This window comes from Chiroxiphia lanceolata, chromosome 3, assembly GCF_009829145.1.
Source record: "Chiroxiphia lanceolata isolate bChiLan1 chromosome 3, bChiLan1.pri, whole genome shotgun sequence".
NCBI lineage: Eukaryota > Metazoa > Chordata > Aves > Passeriformes > Pipridae > Chiroxiphia > Chiroxiphia lanceolata.
This window is the reverse complement of record NC_045639.1, coordinates 32,403,273-32,419,427: the sequence shown is the minus strand read 5'-3', so window position 1 is coordinate 32,419,427 and position 16,155 is coordinate 32,403,273. Positions and strand designations below refer to the sequence as shown.

The following is a 16,155-nucleotide window of genomic DNA, read 5'->3' as shown; positions in this document are numbered from 1 at the left end:
GGGGGAGGGCCTGGGGGACAGAAAGCTGGGCTGTCGCCGAGCTCTCCGCAGGGCCGGGCCTGTGGAGGAGCCTCGGCAGGGCGGGAGGGCCCGCGCGAGGCGGGGTGAGGGGCTGCCGCCCCCTGCCGGCGCTCCGGTCTTGCAGCGCCTGCCTGCGCCGCTCCCCGCCGCCCCTGCCGATACCTGCCCGCCCCTGCCCGTACCTACCGGCTCCGGCCGATACCTGCCCGCCCCTGCCGGTACCTACCGGCTCCTGCCGGCCCCCGCCTCCCCGGAGTCACACAGTGACGGAGACGGACGCTGCCACGAGTGGTGCCACCACGTCTGTGACCTTTATAAAACTCTCATCGCGACAGCAGTACAAGCGATAGAAAGGACATCTCTTATACACATCTGAATAAATACAGCCTGCGCCCTGCGGGCACAGCCGGGCGTGGGGGGGCGGCGTGAGCTACACATGCGGCGACGGAACAATCACTGGGCGTGTGACAACACAGAGACGTGTGTAGAGATTTGCTCGGACCAGGCTCCGGCGCTCAGAGAGCCGAGTGAGGCGCCAGCAGGAGGTGAAATGTGTGAGAAGTGGGCTGGGGAGCCCAGCGGAGGCGGGGGTCCGGCAGGCACACGCTGCCCCCGCGGGCACGGTGCTCTTCTCGGCAGAAGCAGGCAGGGTAGCCCAGCTACATCTCTGTTTCTGCTAAGAGGCTGTCACCGAGACCTGACGTCATCAGGACCATCTGGGAGCTGGAATCTGTGTCGAGAGAGGGAGAAAACGATGAGCCATTTCGGCTGCCAGAGAGTACAGGGCTGTACTCCAGATGCAGAGGTGAGGATGAGGAATTAGAGCACCGCAGGTGGGAGGAGAACTGCTGAGAGAAGTGTGAGATTAAGCAGTCTGGCCTTGCAGCAGAGTAGAATCGATGCTTGGAGAGGGGGAGAAAGCAGAGACAGCAGCAAGAGCCCAGAGGAACATCAGCTCTGAACCCTGCCCACATACAGGGGATGCTGCTTGTGCTGGCCCAGCTGTGCCCTTACCCAGCCCTGCACTCACCGAGTGCTTTTTTGGCTAGAGAGACAGTGTCCAGGTGGGATGGGCTGTCAGGCTGCAAACCAACCAAGCCCACATAAGGTGGTGGTGCTACCTTCCCAAGAGCAGGGAACACAACAGGCACTCAGCCATGTTATGGCAGCAGAGGCCTGGAAATACTGACTTTCTGCACGGCATGAATGGAGGGTTTGTGCAGCCCTTCCCCGCCTGCCTCAGGGAGGTGAAGGCAGCTTGCTGGCTCTGTGATGGCACAGAGCACCAGCCAGGAACACTGTGACTCTCCCCACACTGAGTGAATCAGATGAAAGGAGGATGGGCATGCATAGCAAGTAAGAAACTCAGTAGGATACTAGTCTCCCAACCAGAAGCCTTTTTAAACAGAAAAAAAATCTGTTTTTTTCTGGATAGGAATGAGAAGATCTTTAGTGGCAGTCCTACACATTCAAAACTGCTGCATGGGAATCTCTGTTTTGGGGATCAGTTTTTGGAAACTGGATGCAAAACTTGGACAAAACTGTCACTAAATTATTTTTATGGCTCTAACAAATGAGGATCCAGATGTTTTCAGGCTGATGGAGTGGTTGTGCTTGTTTCCTGCTAGTGTGATATGAGAATTGTGAGGGGGGAAGGACAACTGAAGGTAAAAAACAACCCCTCAAAACAGCTGGATCACAAGTTAGGAATGTCAATATACAATATCATATATACAAACTATACCAAACAGGCTACTGCTATCTCCATAATATACCTTTTTTCCATTACAAGGAAAAGACAGGCTGTGGCACCTGGCTAACCCTTCACATGTACGGGACGCAGAGATAGGAATAGCTGATGCTGTGCGGATTGCAGGGAGGTTCTGGAAGCAGTGAGGAATGACACAAGTTTTGGCTAGGCTATCTGGCAAAGGCCCCTGAGATCTTTAATGCTCCTGCCCTTGAGTTTTAAGACTTTGCATAAAGATTTCGTGCCTGCAGCATCAGGAAAAACGCCTCAGAGGTACCGTTTCCACTCTTTCCAGCAGCCGCATTGTCCTTGGAGGCTGCCTTTCCACAAGAGGCTCAGCCCAACGCTGTTTAACTTGAAGGTCACGCCTGGAGGTTGTATGTATTCCACTTCATGGGGGGAAAGGACAGATCCCATTCACCAACCTCACCACAAGAAACCAGTGGCACTGGAAACACCCCAGATACTCCAACTCCTGCCTGTCAGCTCCTGCCCACAGCCCAGCTCCCAGAGCTCTTACTGTTTTGGCAGATCCAGGGGTTCTTCTCCCTGGCTGTGACTTCGTGAGCCTCCGTCTCCTCCTCTTCCTCACCCTCTGAGAGAAGGTCAGAGATCTGCTGCTGCAGCTCAGGACTAATGTTGTTCTCTGCCAGGATGAGTGTCCGTAGGGCTGTGGGGTAGTTCTCTACCATGTCCAGCAAGGTCTGGGCGGAGAGTGAAATAAACAGGCTGAAGCAGCACAAACAGCAGCCAGGCTGAGCAGAAAAAGCATCAATGCTTTGTCTCCCTGCAAACTCCAGCTCTCCTCTTCTTACCTCTACCTTCCCTTGGCCTTGACCTGCCTTCATCAGGCTTTATGAGAGACTGAGGACTTCCCATCTTTCTGTGGGAAAAGCTGAGCTTGGATTTCCTGGTTCTGTCTAAAGAAGGGACTGCTCTACACCCTGTTGCTACCAAATATCCAGGCTCATTCCCTCTTACCACTGGGAGCTGGGGCTCTGAGGGGAGAGCCTGTGCTACCGAGCCTTGGCCCCTATATGCCCACAGAGCTTTAGCTCTGATCCTCAGTCAAAAATCCAACCCCTTACTTCTTCCCAGAAAACAGCTAGAGGAAAGTAAGAACACCCCTGGGTGCAGGGAGGGAAGGGGGCACATGTGGACTCATGGGGGGGTGGAGGCAGGTGTAGATCCTAAGGCCTCTACAGACATCCCTGTCCTGTGCCACTGAGATGTCAGTGATGCTGTAGAGAAACTGTGGGCTCTCATACCTGGGCTGACTGGTTGGTAAGTCCTGTTCCCTCCAAGTCCAGAACTTCGAGGGTTCGACTGGAGGCCACAGCGACAGCGAGCATCCCTGCCACCTGGTCACCTGTGGGAGAAGCAAACCAGGGCCGTCAGCAGTGCCTGCCTTTCCTCATGTAATACCACATGCCCTCATGGAAACTTCCTCTGAGTATATCTGCCATCAGACAACCTCCAAACCTGTTCCTCAGGGAGAAAAAAGCTGTTAACTGAAAAAAGAGACAAGGAAAGGTGCACCATTTTGTGGTTATGGGAGCAGTCACTGATTGTCAGGGGGAACACGAAGGAACACAGTGAAACTGGTTTTGTTCCCAAAGGAATCATATCTTTCCAAATCTCCTTCCTACACAAGGATGCAAGGGCCTTTAACAGTCCCTGTAAGGCATCACAGCCACAGAATAGGAGCTAAATACTTCAGTATAGGGGAGGGCTGAAGCCAGACAGAGGACTCTGCACCAGCTGAAGGACTGCCTCCCTGGAAAGGGAGTAAACTTTTGGACACATCATCAAAGACTGATGGTAGTGAAGAGACAAGACTCCAGTGTGTTCTCCTGACATTCTCTGCTGAGTGCTAAGATGCCATACAACTGTGACACCTTCTCTTAGAGCAAAACCCAGAGTGCTGTCAGATAACACCCTGGAGCCTTTCCTGCCCAAGAGGAGGTACCTGGTCAGACAGAGGGCCTGGAGGGAAGCTCTGTTTGCAGATAGGGTGAGGAGGGGAGTATCCTGCTGATGCTCAGGGAGGCATGGCCTGATCTCCTCCTCACCACCTTGCAGCAGAGCTGGAGAGAGTTTGTTTCTATGGCAACGAGTGCCAGGCTCTCCTCCTCCTCCTCCTCCTCCCTTCTCCTCCAGGAAGATGAAGGGGGGAGCGTGGGGACATACTGCATCTGCCAAGCCAGCTTCCGCACCCGGTTCTTCAGGAACAAGGGCGACATGGAGGGTCAAACATGACAACAAAGGCAATGGAGTAGGCAAGGCACAACCTCCTTTCTGCACCTCCCTGCAGGGTATGTGGCCACTTCATACAACCAGAGCAGTGAGGGTGGCTTTCCCTACAGGTGAAGGTGCCCGGCAGGGTGAACTTGCTGCTGGGGATCAGAAGGCAAGGAACTGCCCCATCCTACTGTTGATGCTCTACTGCATTTCTAGAGCTTGGTCCCCCACCAACCACTGGTGCCAGTTGCACAAACACTGAGAGGCAGGAGTGCAGCATCCCCTGCTCCTCCTCCCTGGCCCCCAGCTTACCTAGAGGGTTGTAGTCCAGGTTCAGCACGCGGAGCTGTGAGCTGTGAGCCACTGCAATGGCCAGGCGTCCCCAGCCTTTGCTTGTGATGCCTGGGTTGGCGCTCAGTGTTAGCTCTTTGAGGCCTGGAGAAGAGAGAGAAGCCAAACCAGAGCCTTAGGGTCACCAAAGCAGTCTCAGGAGAACTGTTTCAGCTCACCAGAACAGCTTTGAGTTTGGGGATCTACGGGTTTGGTTTGCTCTGACAACTGTCATCACATATTTCAGAGATCAGTGAAATATTTCACTGCCTTCAGCAGTAGCCCTTCATTTATCCATGCTGTGAATGCCCCACTTATCTGCTCCCATCCTGTGTCCTGCTTACCCTAAGTAGCAAACACAATGGAAAGAGGTAAGGGGAGTGTGAGACAACTGCCTGGGTGAAGAAGGTGACATGAGGTGACAGGTTGGAGAGAGGATAACAAGGACAGTAGGCTCTGAAGCCTGCACCTGGGAGGGGTGGCCAGCAGAGATAACAGCATCAGTGGCATTGTGAGCACACAGAGGAGGAGGTACTGGGAAGAGGTGGAAAGTACTTAGAGAGTCAGGAGAAAGGAGCGGCATTACCTCTGTAAATGCCAGCTCTCAGCTTAACTGGCTCACTGGCCTCACACCACCAAAGATTATTCCCTGCAAAGACCTGAGACTTGGCACTAGGGCTATGACCATGCAACTACACACTCACACAGTGCACCTGCAAGCAGGGACAATTCCCACGCACTGACAATAAAGCCAAGTGCTGAGGTGGGGGCACACAATATATTTATCTATGGTCATTATCAACACTCAAATGCGAAATAAATATCCAGGCTGTCCCTCCTCCAATTTCAAATGCTCCTGACATGAACCAGAAACAACCTGTTGGTCTCTGAGCTCCAATCTGCCAGCAGGACAGATCAATTACAGAAAGCCCATGCCTGCCCAAGGGAACCACTTCTTTATTGCCTGGCTTTTCTGCTTTACTTAAGTTGGGGGAAAGAAATTCTTCAGCCCAGGCAAACTATAGAGCCTGCCTCCTCCGGGGCTGAGGATTTACTGCTGCATGCATCTGCTCTGTGTGAAAGCTCCACTGATCATTGTGCAGCCCACAGCCCCTGGTGCTTACCGGACTTGGCCCCATCAGGCGGCAGGAGCCCACAGATAAGGTTGATGCCTTCATCACCCAGCATGCAGTCTCCTAGATCCAGAGCCACCAGCGAGGGGTGGATGGAAAGAGCAGGATTGAGGAGGGCCAAGCCTGCATCTGTCAAGGGACTCCCATGGAGGCTGTGCAGGTAAAAGGGAAAATTACTATGGAGCCTTCTTCCTGGGGGCTAACTAACCTGACAGGGAGGGAGAAGCAGACGAAATGAACTGGATGACAAATACTAACCCTAAGTGGGCAAAAAGTGCTGGGAAGCCTCTGCTGCGAGGATCAGCTGGCCGCTGCAGTGGCCCTCCTCCCCCGACCGGGACGAGGGGGTGCAGGGGATGCCAGCGCGGCAGGAGCAGCCCCACCACCGGGGCAGCCAAGCTGGAGGGCCGGGACTGAAAGCCAGGGCCGTGCCCATCCGGCAGGGGCAGAGGTGGCTCCCTCCCAGCCAGGTGACGGGTAGGGGCTTATCCGCCACAGCGTCAAGGGCATCTTCCCTCCGACAAGACTCAAATTCAAGGGCTGGCCCGGAGCCCCCCGAAAGAGCCGTCCTCGCCCTGGAGGGGCCCAAAGCCCCCCCCCCCGGCAGCCCCCGCCCCGTTGTACTCACAAGAGGGACTGGACGGAGCGGTTCGTCTTCAGGGCCTCGGCCAGCTGCTTGACGCGGTTGATGTTGGAGACGATGCCCAGGTTGAGGTTGAGCTGGGCGAGGGAGCGGGATTCGGCCACCCCACGGCAGACGTGCCCGAAGTCCCGCTCGGAGAGCTGGCAGCCCCGCAGAGACAGCAGCCGCACCGAGTTCTCCCGCAGGCTCTCGCAGATGTCCCGGATCTCCGCCCCCGACAGCGTCTCTCCGGAGATCTGGATGGACCCCGGCAGCATCTTCCCCGGGCTCGGGGAGCCGCCGATCCCGGGGCCGCGCCGCCCGGGCGCCGGGAGGGAGCCAAGCTGCGCGCTGTGCGCTGCGGGCCGGGGCGGGCGCCGCCGCTGCCGCTGCCCGGCAGTGCCGGCCCGGCCCACCGCGGCCCCGGGGGCGGCACCGCGCTGCCTTCACCGGCGGCCACCGGGCCACCCCGCTTCGCCCGGCGGGGCGGCAGGACCCAGGGGAGCCATCGGTCGGGGCTAATCCGGACCGGGGCACAGCGCCGGGCGGGGGCCGGGCAGCCCCACGGATCCCCGCCCTGCTCCGCCCGCACCTGCTGGGCCGCCCCGCCTCCTCCCGACCGCCGCTTCGGGCCCTCCTATAGCCCGGCAGCCGCCTCTTCTCGGAACGGGGTGGGCGTGGAGGGGCCTCTCACCCCACGCCCGTATCCCCCACCCCATTCCGGCATGTCCCCCACTACGCGAGGGGCGGTGGCAGCGCCCGCTGGCACCTGTCTGCTGCCCTGAGGGGATGGCGGAGCCATGGACGGCGGGGCCGCGTCCCCGGCACCGAGGGGGTGCAGGAGCGGAGGGAGGGTGGGAGAAGCCCCACTGGGAAGGACCCTCCCTGCTAGCCCCGCTCCCACCTGGGGAGGGGGCCAAAGCCATTGAGCCGTGGCGCACGCTGGGCGCTTGGTCTGAGGAACTGCGATGTTCCGTGGCTTCAGTGACGTTTATGCATAAACCTGGAACCTGGACCCATGACTTAATGGCGAGGTCGGTGTGAGCTGCTCCTCAAGGCCCAGGGCTCTTGGAGCCGGTGCTTGGAAGCAGCTGGTGAAAGGTGGAGGGTTGGAGAAGGGCCGCAGGCTTCCTTCTTCCTGAGCACACAGTCTGCGCCCTCAGCCTGACCTGAGGTGTGCGGGGCATAACCTGCCGTCTGTTAATGCATGGGTATGGATCAGAGGGATTTGACCCCTCTCTCCCCTGTTGGGTAATCCTGTTCTTGGAGAGAAATAGGAAGCAGGGCCCCTGCATTTTCAACTTCACTGAGCTGAAAAAGGAAGCCAGTGATGTGGAAATTAGGTTAAACCGCCTAAGTAGGCAGCTTTCTGCACATAACTAATCTGGCTGCTGCATATAGCAGTGCTTAAGTGAATTCCAGCCCAGTGGGTAACACTGTGACAAACCCAGGTTCCTCTGCTTGGTTTTCAGGCCAGGGTGGGGGAGAGGGAATGGAAAGTGAATGGAAAAATAGGGTGTGGAAGGGGATATGAAGCAGTTCTCCTCCACTGAAATGGAGGACCAGATCACCTGAGCTGAGAGTGCACATTAGGCTCTGAATGAGACAAGGGAAGAAGCAGATAAGAAGATGGATTCAGCTTTTAGACTTTGGCTGCAGCATCTAACTTCCAGTGTAGGTATCTCATGCCCTTTGAGTATCCATTGCTGTTCTCTAGAGCTATCTACACACTCCTTTTTCTTTCCCTGTTGCACAGGGATGCATGACCTTGATACTGTTCCTGCAAGGAACACCAAAAACAGACCACTGGCCTAACAATTCATCTGCACTGGGATATGAACAGCAGCTGCGAGCAGCTATAGTACAGCTGATGGCTTTCAGAAAAGGAGCAACTGATCTCTAATGTCACGTCAAATGATTCAGGTGAGAATGGGATCCTAGGTATTGCAGGGACAAAGGCTGGATCTCAGAGTGGTGGGCACGGGATGGGTGACCAAGAAAATCCCAGCTGCTGCTGCTGCATACAGGTCAACTGGAAGACTACACTCTCACCTCTTGATTACCTCCAGGCACTAATCAACTCATGCTTTTTTAAACAGACTGTTATTAGAGAGGTGCTTGAAGGAGAGCCCCTGGGACTTGTCCCACTTCCACTGACAGCAGCAGCCCTGAAACACTGATGAAGATGCCCTAGTGCTGGCATCTTCACTGCCTATTGTCAGGAGCAAGAGCACATTGAGGAGACAAGCATCCAACCTCACTTCATGCTCAAATACATTGGAAAAAGTGGCACAGGAGCTAATGGTCCAAAGCTCTGGTTCCCTAAACCTAATTAAGGGCTATGCAGAGGGGACTTTGGCAATGCTATTTTGTGTAGAATTAGATATTGCTTCCTTGTTATGTGCAGTTACCCAGCAGGTATGAGGAAGGTTGTTTATTGTTTACCTACTGGGGGCACAAAGACTGATGCCATTAAGAGTTCACAGAGCTACCCTCGTTCAAAAGGGTGAGGTGATGGGAGGAATTATTTCAGATTTGTGCCAAGGGGGGAGGGAGAAAATTATTTTAGATTTGCTGCAAGAGCTGTGGCAGGAAACAAAGGTAGAGATAGAGTTGCACAATAGGCTTGTAAGGCTTGTCATGATAACTAGAGGACTTGAGTAAGCACTGAAATGCCCTCCCACAAGGACTTTACTAAGGCTGCATGCTCAGCATGCTCCCTGGAACTGCAGCGTGCACACATTTCCCTGAAAAACCTTGTCCTTCTCTGTCAGCAAAAGGCAATGCTGAGGCTCTGTCAACTACTGAATTTCTGGCAGTACAGAGCAGTTCAGCTTCCAGCTGCTGCCGCACAGAGGATTAATTAGGGCTGAAGAACTGGAGCAGAGCAAGCCCCACAGGTTCCAAGAGGGTGATTGGTTGTCACCCTGGTCATGTTCCCAGCTGACATGACACACAAGCTGCCCAGGGGACGCGTGAGGAGTTTGCTTGCTCCTCTCTCCTGTGCTTTGAGTGAAAACACAGGGCACAGCTTTACCCTCCTGCTTCAGCTAAGTGTGGGAGAGAAGCACAGCTGTTCTTCTCTGTCTCTGTAGATCAGCAGTGATAGAGTTTGTGCAGAATGATTTTTCTTCTTGGCTGGACTTAACTCCAGTGACAATTTGCCTCTTTTCCTTCCTCCTTTCTTGTGCTTCCAGAGTTCGCACCAAGAGAAACAGATCCATTCTAGGCTGCCAGGGCAAGAACTGTGAATTAGAAACCAACCTCCCATGGAGATATAAAGAGGGAAATACCAGAATCAGCATCAAAAACTAATGCTTCCATTTTGTCAAGTATCAAAGTAATAGAAATTCTAGGAGCTTAAAGTGGTTCAATTAGTCAAAAAAACTGCCGTGGAGACTAGCCCAAATAATTAACAATTCTCCCAAATAACTTGCTCTGAGTGCTGTTCTTCAGCCAAAATGCTTCCTAAAAGAGGGGGACGGGCAGGAAGGGAGGGGAGGGGAGGAGAGGAGAGAGTGAGAAAACATGTCTATTATGCATGTGATTGCTAGCACACAAGCTTCTTGCTCTAGGAAGGGAACAAATTATGAACAAGGGAATAGGCAAACAGTGGAAAGTAGGTCTGTGACTGAAAATGCTCACATCCAGTGATGTTTTTAACTGAAGCAGATGACCAGCCTGATGACAGTAGCTGGTACTATCTTCCTCTCTTTCATTGCACCTTGGCACTAGTCTGAATGCCACTACAGCTGCATCCTCTCCTGTTAATATAAACAAGAGACCAAAGAGTGCAGTGCTGACATGCTGCCTTGTGCACAGCTAACTTGTGGGTACACCAAGAAAGGGCAACGTCTTGTGCTTTCTCTGAGGGGTGGCTCCTCTCCTAGACATCCAGAAATAGAGAGAGAAAAGGTGAAAGCCAGTTATCAGCTAACAGCTTTCCACTCTCAGACCAGTAAAAGTAAGAGCAGTGAGGGAAGGCTGAACTAATAATTTGTGTGTTAGTGCAGCGCAGGTAAGCCTAGACTGGGCTGCTCTGCTTCCCCATCCTTACTGGAGCTTTCTCAGCGTCAGTACGCTGGAGATACATGTGCCAACCTACTTCTATTGCACGCTCCCCTACTTCTCCCTTTGTTTAATGGAAACACTGGAAAAAAGTTTGCCAGAGACCCTCAAGGCTCCAGGAACCCTTTCAGAAACAAGGCCTAGACTCTGCTTGAAAAGCCAGGCAGTACACAGCAGACGTGGTGCCTGGGGGAGCAGGATACCACTCCTGCTCGGTGACAGTCCCTTGGCTGGGAGACACAAGGGCAAGCAGCACAAGAGTGGGCTGAACCAGCCTCTTAATAGAAAAGCCCACAGAAGACCACGCACAAACATGCTGCCCCTGCATGGCCCACAGAGCAACATGGGCAGAAGGGTGTTAAGAACAAAAGGTGCTGTGAAAGGCTGGGGACAGACACATTTCTGATGTCCCAGAAGAAGGGATGGTGAGGTGAGATAGCAGCTTGGACCAAGTGAAGAGAGAGGAGTTAATCTGGAGCACGACAAGGAAGATCATGCGGTTAAACATTGTGCTGTTCTGAAAATCTCCAGAGAAAGTGAAGTTCCTGTGCCTCTTGGGCTATGGAAAAGTGCCCAAGAGAGGCCATGTATCACAGAACATTTGAAGTAGGACAGCAGAAAATCGAAAAGAATCCTGCTTTGAGTCTAGGACAGGACAGATAAAGGCAGAGACTCAACACCACTCTCCCACTAGACAAGCAGGCTCAAACATAAGACATAACTCAGCACCAACATCAATTTAATTCTTCCCTCTTCAGGACAGGAACAGGGCAGATAGTCCTGGAGTTACATCAGCAAGCGGAAAGAGGGCTAAGGGACAAACTGTGCTGGGAAATCCCAGCTAAACATGCAGGTAACAGAACCACTCTACTCAAGACAGCCCAGACCTGGGTGGTGGAAGAGTGTAGTTCTTCTGAGTCACTGAGGTGCGACTCACCTCAGCTGAGTCCACTCAGCTGCTCAAAACTGTAACCCAAAGGACAGGTCCAGGAAAACAAAACCAAGTCGTCTTCTTGTTGTTCTGTCCTGTTCCTAAGAGACAGCAGGTTACTGTGGCCCTATGCAGCCCCAGAAGTAGTGAAGGAAGCAAGTCCAAGTTTGTGAAACTACAGGGTCAATGCAATGGCTTTGGCTGTTGTGTTCAGCACAGCATTGGAAACAACTGGAACATCTCGGGCAACTCTCTGAAAGGGTGGCATGTTGGGTCCTTCCAATGTGTCCAGGATACCTGCAGGGAACAGAAAAAAGGGGAGAGAGGCAAGAGTTAGTTCAGATGATAGCAGATGGCACGTTTCTTCTTGCTTTTCTCTCTGGCCAGGTAGTGGTTGATGGTAGCAGGGCCCAGGATATGTGAAACACTTGCAGGCAAGGAGGAGACATCTAACCCCAAAGACTGAGCAAGAGTAAACACCTCCATGCAGAGACCACAGGGTACGCACCAGAGCTTGACCTCAGGGCAGGAAAACTGCCTGTTACCAAGAGTAACATAGATCTTTTTGCTTTGAGGGTGTCAGATCCAGTCCCCTGCCATTTGACCTGAATGCAGGTACTGCCAGGGATGTTGCTCTGCTGAGGCAGATCGATAAAATCCTGTTCCTACTTCATCCCAGCACAGGTCCTGCTCTTAGACCAATTGTTTGCTTTCATCTAAAGATACACTTGCAGAATTACATCAGGAGCTGCAGCTGGGCTGCAATATGGAATTTTTATCGCTGCAATGCAAACATAGACCATTCTTGGCAGAAAATACATATCCTGATGCAAGTGTTCTCAAGTCCCTGTCAATTAACCTCTCAAGACTGATCATCAGTCTTGGAGTGCCTTGAAGAAAACTGGAGTATATTTTATTCTATTTCATCTGCCAAAAAATTGCACATCAGAGCTCAGAACCTTCACCATAAGAACAGATCCAGGAAAGAACAGGATTTATATCTAGAAGGACTTGTAATGCTGTGCTATAACCCCTAATTATGCAGATTTATCTGAAATATCATGAATGGGTCTGGCTGCCTAAACTCATAAAGATGCTTGCAGAATTGCATATTTAGGGATCTGGAAACTCTCTAGAGATAAGTGGGAGAAGGCGTTTGGGTTTTTTTTAAAGGATGTTGAGATTTTGTTAGAAGAGACACAGAAAGGGACCCGGACAAGCATAGCCTGGTGAACAGTACCAACTGGGGAAGATGCAGCTTCTGCTATCCGTGTTGTCCAACAGAAGATGGAAAAAGGTGTTAAACAAAGAAGGAAAAATACTTATGACACATTTCCTGATCAGAGAAAAGCAACCTGACTTCAGCAATATTCAGTAAGGGGGCTTGATATCTGCGTGCAAGAACAGTCAGTCCTGCTACACTTCACTTGTGGGGAAATAATAAGGGTCCTGCCTCACAACTTGGGTCTTAAGTGCTAAAACTCAGCGACAGTAACTACCCCATTGTCTACGTGGTGCCCTATTTCAACAGCTTCCTCTAAAAAAGCTCGTGCTGATCATTCTTGAGTTGGAAGCCAGCACAGATACCCTAAGGACAGACCCAAACTGTCCATCCTTTCTCTCAGAGCAAAAAGTAGCTTCTCTTCCCCCACATTTAACAGGACGTCTTCATATCTGCCTTGCTTACCTTCTACCACCTTGTGATAAGCAAAGTGCAGATAGAGGAGGAAAAGCATATGCAGAGCAGCAAGAGTCCCACACAGGATGAGCCGCTGGGTATGTCCCACGGTGCGTGACACCAGCACAGCAACCTAGGAGAGAGGTGGAGACCAGAGACAAGGTAGCTAGCTGCTACCTGAGCCTGTAGCATTGCAGTCAGGAGCACACAGGAGGATGGGCCAAGTAGGGAGAATCCCTGGAAACACTAATCTGAGTCTTTTTCGCAGTTTTCACCAACAAATTTAGAGCAATCTGACTTTGTTTTGTGTAGGTGAACCTTGCCTGGTTTTGCCAAGAGTGCAGGATGCTCAGGCCTGGCTCTCCAGAGCAGCAAGAGCTGTAAGGGAGTAAACCTCCTGCAGCTCTTAGAATGGGTGAGGATATTAATCCAAGCAGCACCTCCATGCACCAGTGGCCAAATGATGCAGGATCATCGGGCTGTTCTTCACAGCAGCCCAACTGGCTGTGAAATGAACTGCCAGGCCCAAGGAACAGAAAGCAAACAACACCTCCCTCCCTTTTTTTTTGTCCCAGGAAGAGGAAGACCCCAGGCTGTCTGTCCCTTACCATTCGTAGTGTGGAGAGTCCACCAACAACCAACCAGAAGATATAGAAGAGGGAGTGGAAGTGGATATTATAGGTGACAAAGAGAGTGATGCAGTGTCCAAAAAGGCCATAGCCCTGACAAAACAAAAATGTCCATATTACAAGTGTCAGTCCCACACAAAGGGCCATTGACCAAGAGCACAAACAGCCTATTCCTGCACCACTTTACTGAGGCAAAGGCTCACAAACCACTCATTCAGTGCCAAAGAGTCAACCAGAACAACAAGTTTAACAGCATCTCACATCCAGATAGTCTGTCTGAAGGATTCACTAGCATGTCAGAGATTGAAACAACTTGGGAAACAAAGGAAAGATTCTCTGATTCCAGAGAAATTGGGTTCTCCTGTTTTTTTCCCACTAGGCTCTCAAATCACGAAGTGCAGAGCAGGAGACCTGCATGAAGGAACTGCCTCCTTGCACTGTTGCTGTGCCTGGAATGGGGCAGGTCTGAAGAGCATCTTGGAATTCCAGGTTGTCCAAATGCAGTTACCTGGGACCAGTGTTTTATAGGGACTTTTCCCGTTCTTTGAGAAAAGCTTGTGCTGGAACACCATGCAGCCAATGTGCATCTCCAGGCAGTTCCACCTATACATACCAACAGTGACAGCATCTGCACCATTGTGATTTGTGCATTGCACAGATATGCCAGGAAATACATGAAAGACGAGACGCCCAACCAGTAACCGAAGCAGGTCCCAATGGCTGTGCCCATCAGTGTGCCTTCCCTCTGTGAAGAGAGCGTCAGGATGAGGAAAACTCATAGAAGTGACCTGCCAGCACCCAAATTTCAGCTGCTAGCCTTTCTAGGCATTAGCAAATAGCTGGCTAGCAGTGTTCAGGGGGCCACATGACCCACACACCAGCTCTCCCAGCAGCAGAGTGTCAGGACTTTCTGATGCATCCTTCCTCCCACCCCCAAACCAACAAGTTCTTCCTCAAATCCATCTGCTTTCAGCGAGACGCTTATTCAATTATGGAAGAGGTTTCTTCTCTGTTTCTACTGTAATTGTAGCAATCCAGAGCCCAGTCAAACCACAACTTATCACTGAGACTTGACGTACAATGATGGTGTCTGAGGTCTTCATTCCGTGCAAAAGAATGGCCACTAGTGTGAAAACCAGCATGAGGGGTCCATACAGCTCGCCTGCAATCTTCTACAGGAGACAGATGAGGGAAAGTTTGGTTAGTGCTCCTGAGTACCAGCGTTCCCACCACAAGACATATGACAAGTGTCTTGGATGAAGTTTATCACCTAGGTTATTCCCTGAGGTGAGATGAGAGCACACTGAGGTTTGGAACAACCACAAGAAAGGGGTCACCAACATTTTCAGGGACATGAACACCTAACAAACTGAGGTCATTAATAACATGGTCTACTTCAGTTTTGCAAGGTGGGACAGTCACTTGGCCAGGGAGTCTGATTCAGCAAAAGGAAACTCACCTGTGGGAAATTAATCATCTTCACAGGAATCATAGACTCCAGGAGTCTGCATCACAGGAAAGCAGGCAATGACAATAGGAGCAGGAAGGGCAACAGGATGGTTAACAAAATGCTTCATAAGTAAAATATCCCATACACCCATTACTAGTGTTTGCTGCTGTGTTTCCAGGCCTTGGGGGACAGAGATTCTTTCTAAAGGGTCCCAGAAGGTCACTAAAGAAGAAAAATCTTACTGTCAGTGGGTAAACTTTGCTGAGGGCAGGGGGGGGGGGCAGATTCAATGAAAATGTCCAGGGATCCATGCAGGGATGAGAGATCCTTGACAGAACAGCAGGAACAAAAGGCTCACAAAACTTTGCCCTCTTGGACACAACTGTGTTGCAAATCCAACAGAAGCCACACAACACAGCCAAGTACAAAAAGGCTGAGGATGCCCCAGAGCCCTTTCTCCTATCCCAAGCACCCCAAGCACCAATGTTGGCTGGCAGGGCTGCCAGCCCAACCGCAGGACCTCACTAAGGAGAGCAGGACACACTAAGGAGAGTGTTTCCTCATCCGTGAGCCTTCCCGCAGGGCTGACAGCCCAGCCCTGCTCGCTCGCCCGGTGGACACAGCCAGCCTGCTGCAGGCACGGAGCTGCCGCCCCCCTCTGCCCCCGCCGGGCTCTGCCCACCTGGCTCGCACTTGGACCGGCTCCACATCGAAGTAGGGCCGGAGGATATCGATGTTGGCGTAGAGGCTGAAGGCCTTGGAGGCTTGTCTCTTGCCCACCTGCCACATCTGCGGAGAGAAGGGAGCGGGCAGAGGCCGGGCGGGCAGGCGAGGCCGCCGGGGGCGGCCGAGGGGCTGCGCTCACCTGGTCAGCGACCTGCCGGCCCAGCTGCCCCCGCAGCCCCTTCATGCCCAGGAACTCCCCGTCCTCCTCCTCGCCGGCGCCCGCCTCGCCCTCTGCCTCCTCCTCCTCCTCCTCCTTCATCCGCTGGTGCATCTCCCCCATGTCCTCGAAGCTGGAGCCCGACGTGTCGTCCATGTTCTCCATGTCGATGACGGCGGAGCCGCCACCCTGCGCCGGGGCAGACACAGCGTCAGCGCCCGCTCGGCCCGGCCCCGTCGCGCCGCCGCCGCCCCGGCCCGGCCCCACCTGCATGTTGTCCTCGAAGCCGCCCCATTCGGCTGCGGGGGCGCCGCTCCTGCCGCCGCCGCCCGCCGGCCCCGACGCGGCCATGGTGCCCGTCCCGGCCCCGCCGCGCTGGCCCGGATGGGCGGGAGCGGATGTGACGGCGGCCGTGGAGC

At 53.1% G+C, this 16,155-nt stretch overlaps 2 protein-coding genes and 1 long non-coding RNA gene across 3 annotated transcripts; 1 reads left to right on the top strand and 2 right to left on the bottom strand.

Moving 5' to 3' along the window:
• Positions 1-307: 307 nt before the first annotated feature.
• On the bottom strand, positions 308-6,691 carry LRRC73 (leucine rich repeat containing 73). Its single transcript, XM_032684511.1, has 6 exons — positions 6,104-6,691; positions 5,467-5,627; positions 4,325-4,447; positions 3,040-3,140; positions 2,292-2,475; positions 308-751 (listed from the first exon to the last, which is right to left on the bottom strand). Exons 1-6 carry the CDS (start codon positions 6,373-6,375, stop codon positions 681-683), a joined length of 912 nt encoding a protein of 303 aa, XP_032540402.1. The 5' UTR covers positions 6,376-6,691; the 3' UTR covers positions 308-680.
• A 208-nt stretch (positions 6,692-6,899) lies between these two features.
• Positions 6,900-10,960, top strand: LOC116785251. The gene is made up of 3 exons (XR_004356450.1): positions 6,900-7,308; positions 7,854-8,020; positions 9,295-10,960. It is a non-coding gene; the product is annotated as an uncharacterized LOC116785251 (long non-coding RNA).
• YIPF3 (Yip1 domain family member 3) lies at positions 10,888-16,137 on the bottom strand. The gene is made up of 9 exons (XM_032684510.1): positions 16,004-16,137; positions 15,719-15,925; positions 15,536-15,642; positions 14,863-14,908; positions 14,483-14,575; positions 14,017-14,148; positions 13,383-13,496; positions 12,784-12,907; positions 10,888-11,393 (listed from the first exon to the last, which is right to left on the bottom strand). The coding sequence occupies exons 1-9, from the start codon at positions 16,085-16,087 to the stop codon at positions 11,272-11,274; spliced, it is 1,029 nt and encodes a 342-aa protein (XP_032540401.1). The 5' UTR covers positions 16,088-16,137; the 3' UTR covers positions 10,888-11,271.
• Between the last annotated feature and the right edge of the window lie 18 nt (positions 16,138-16,155).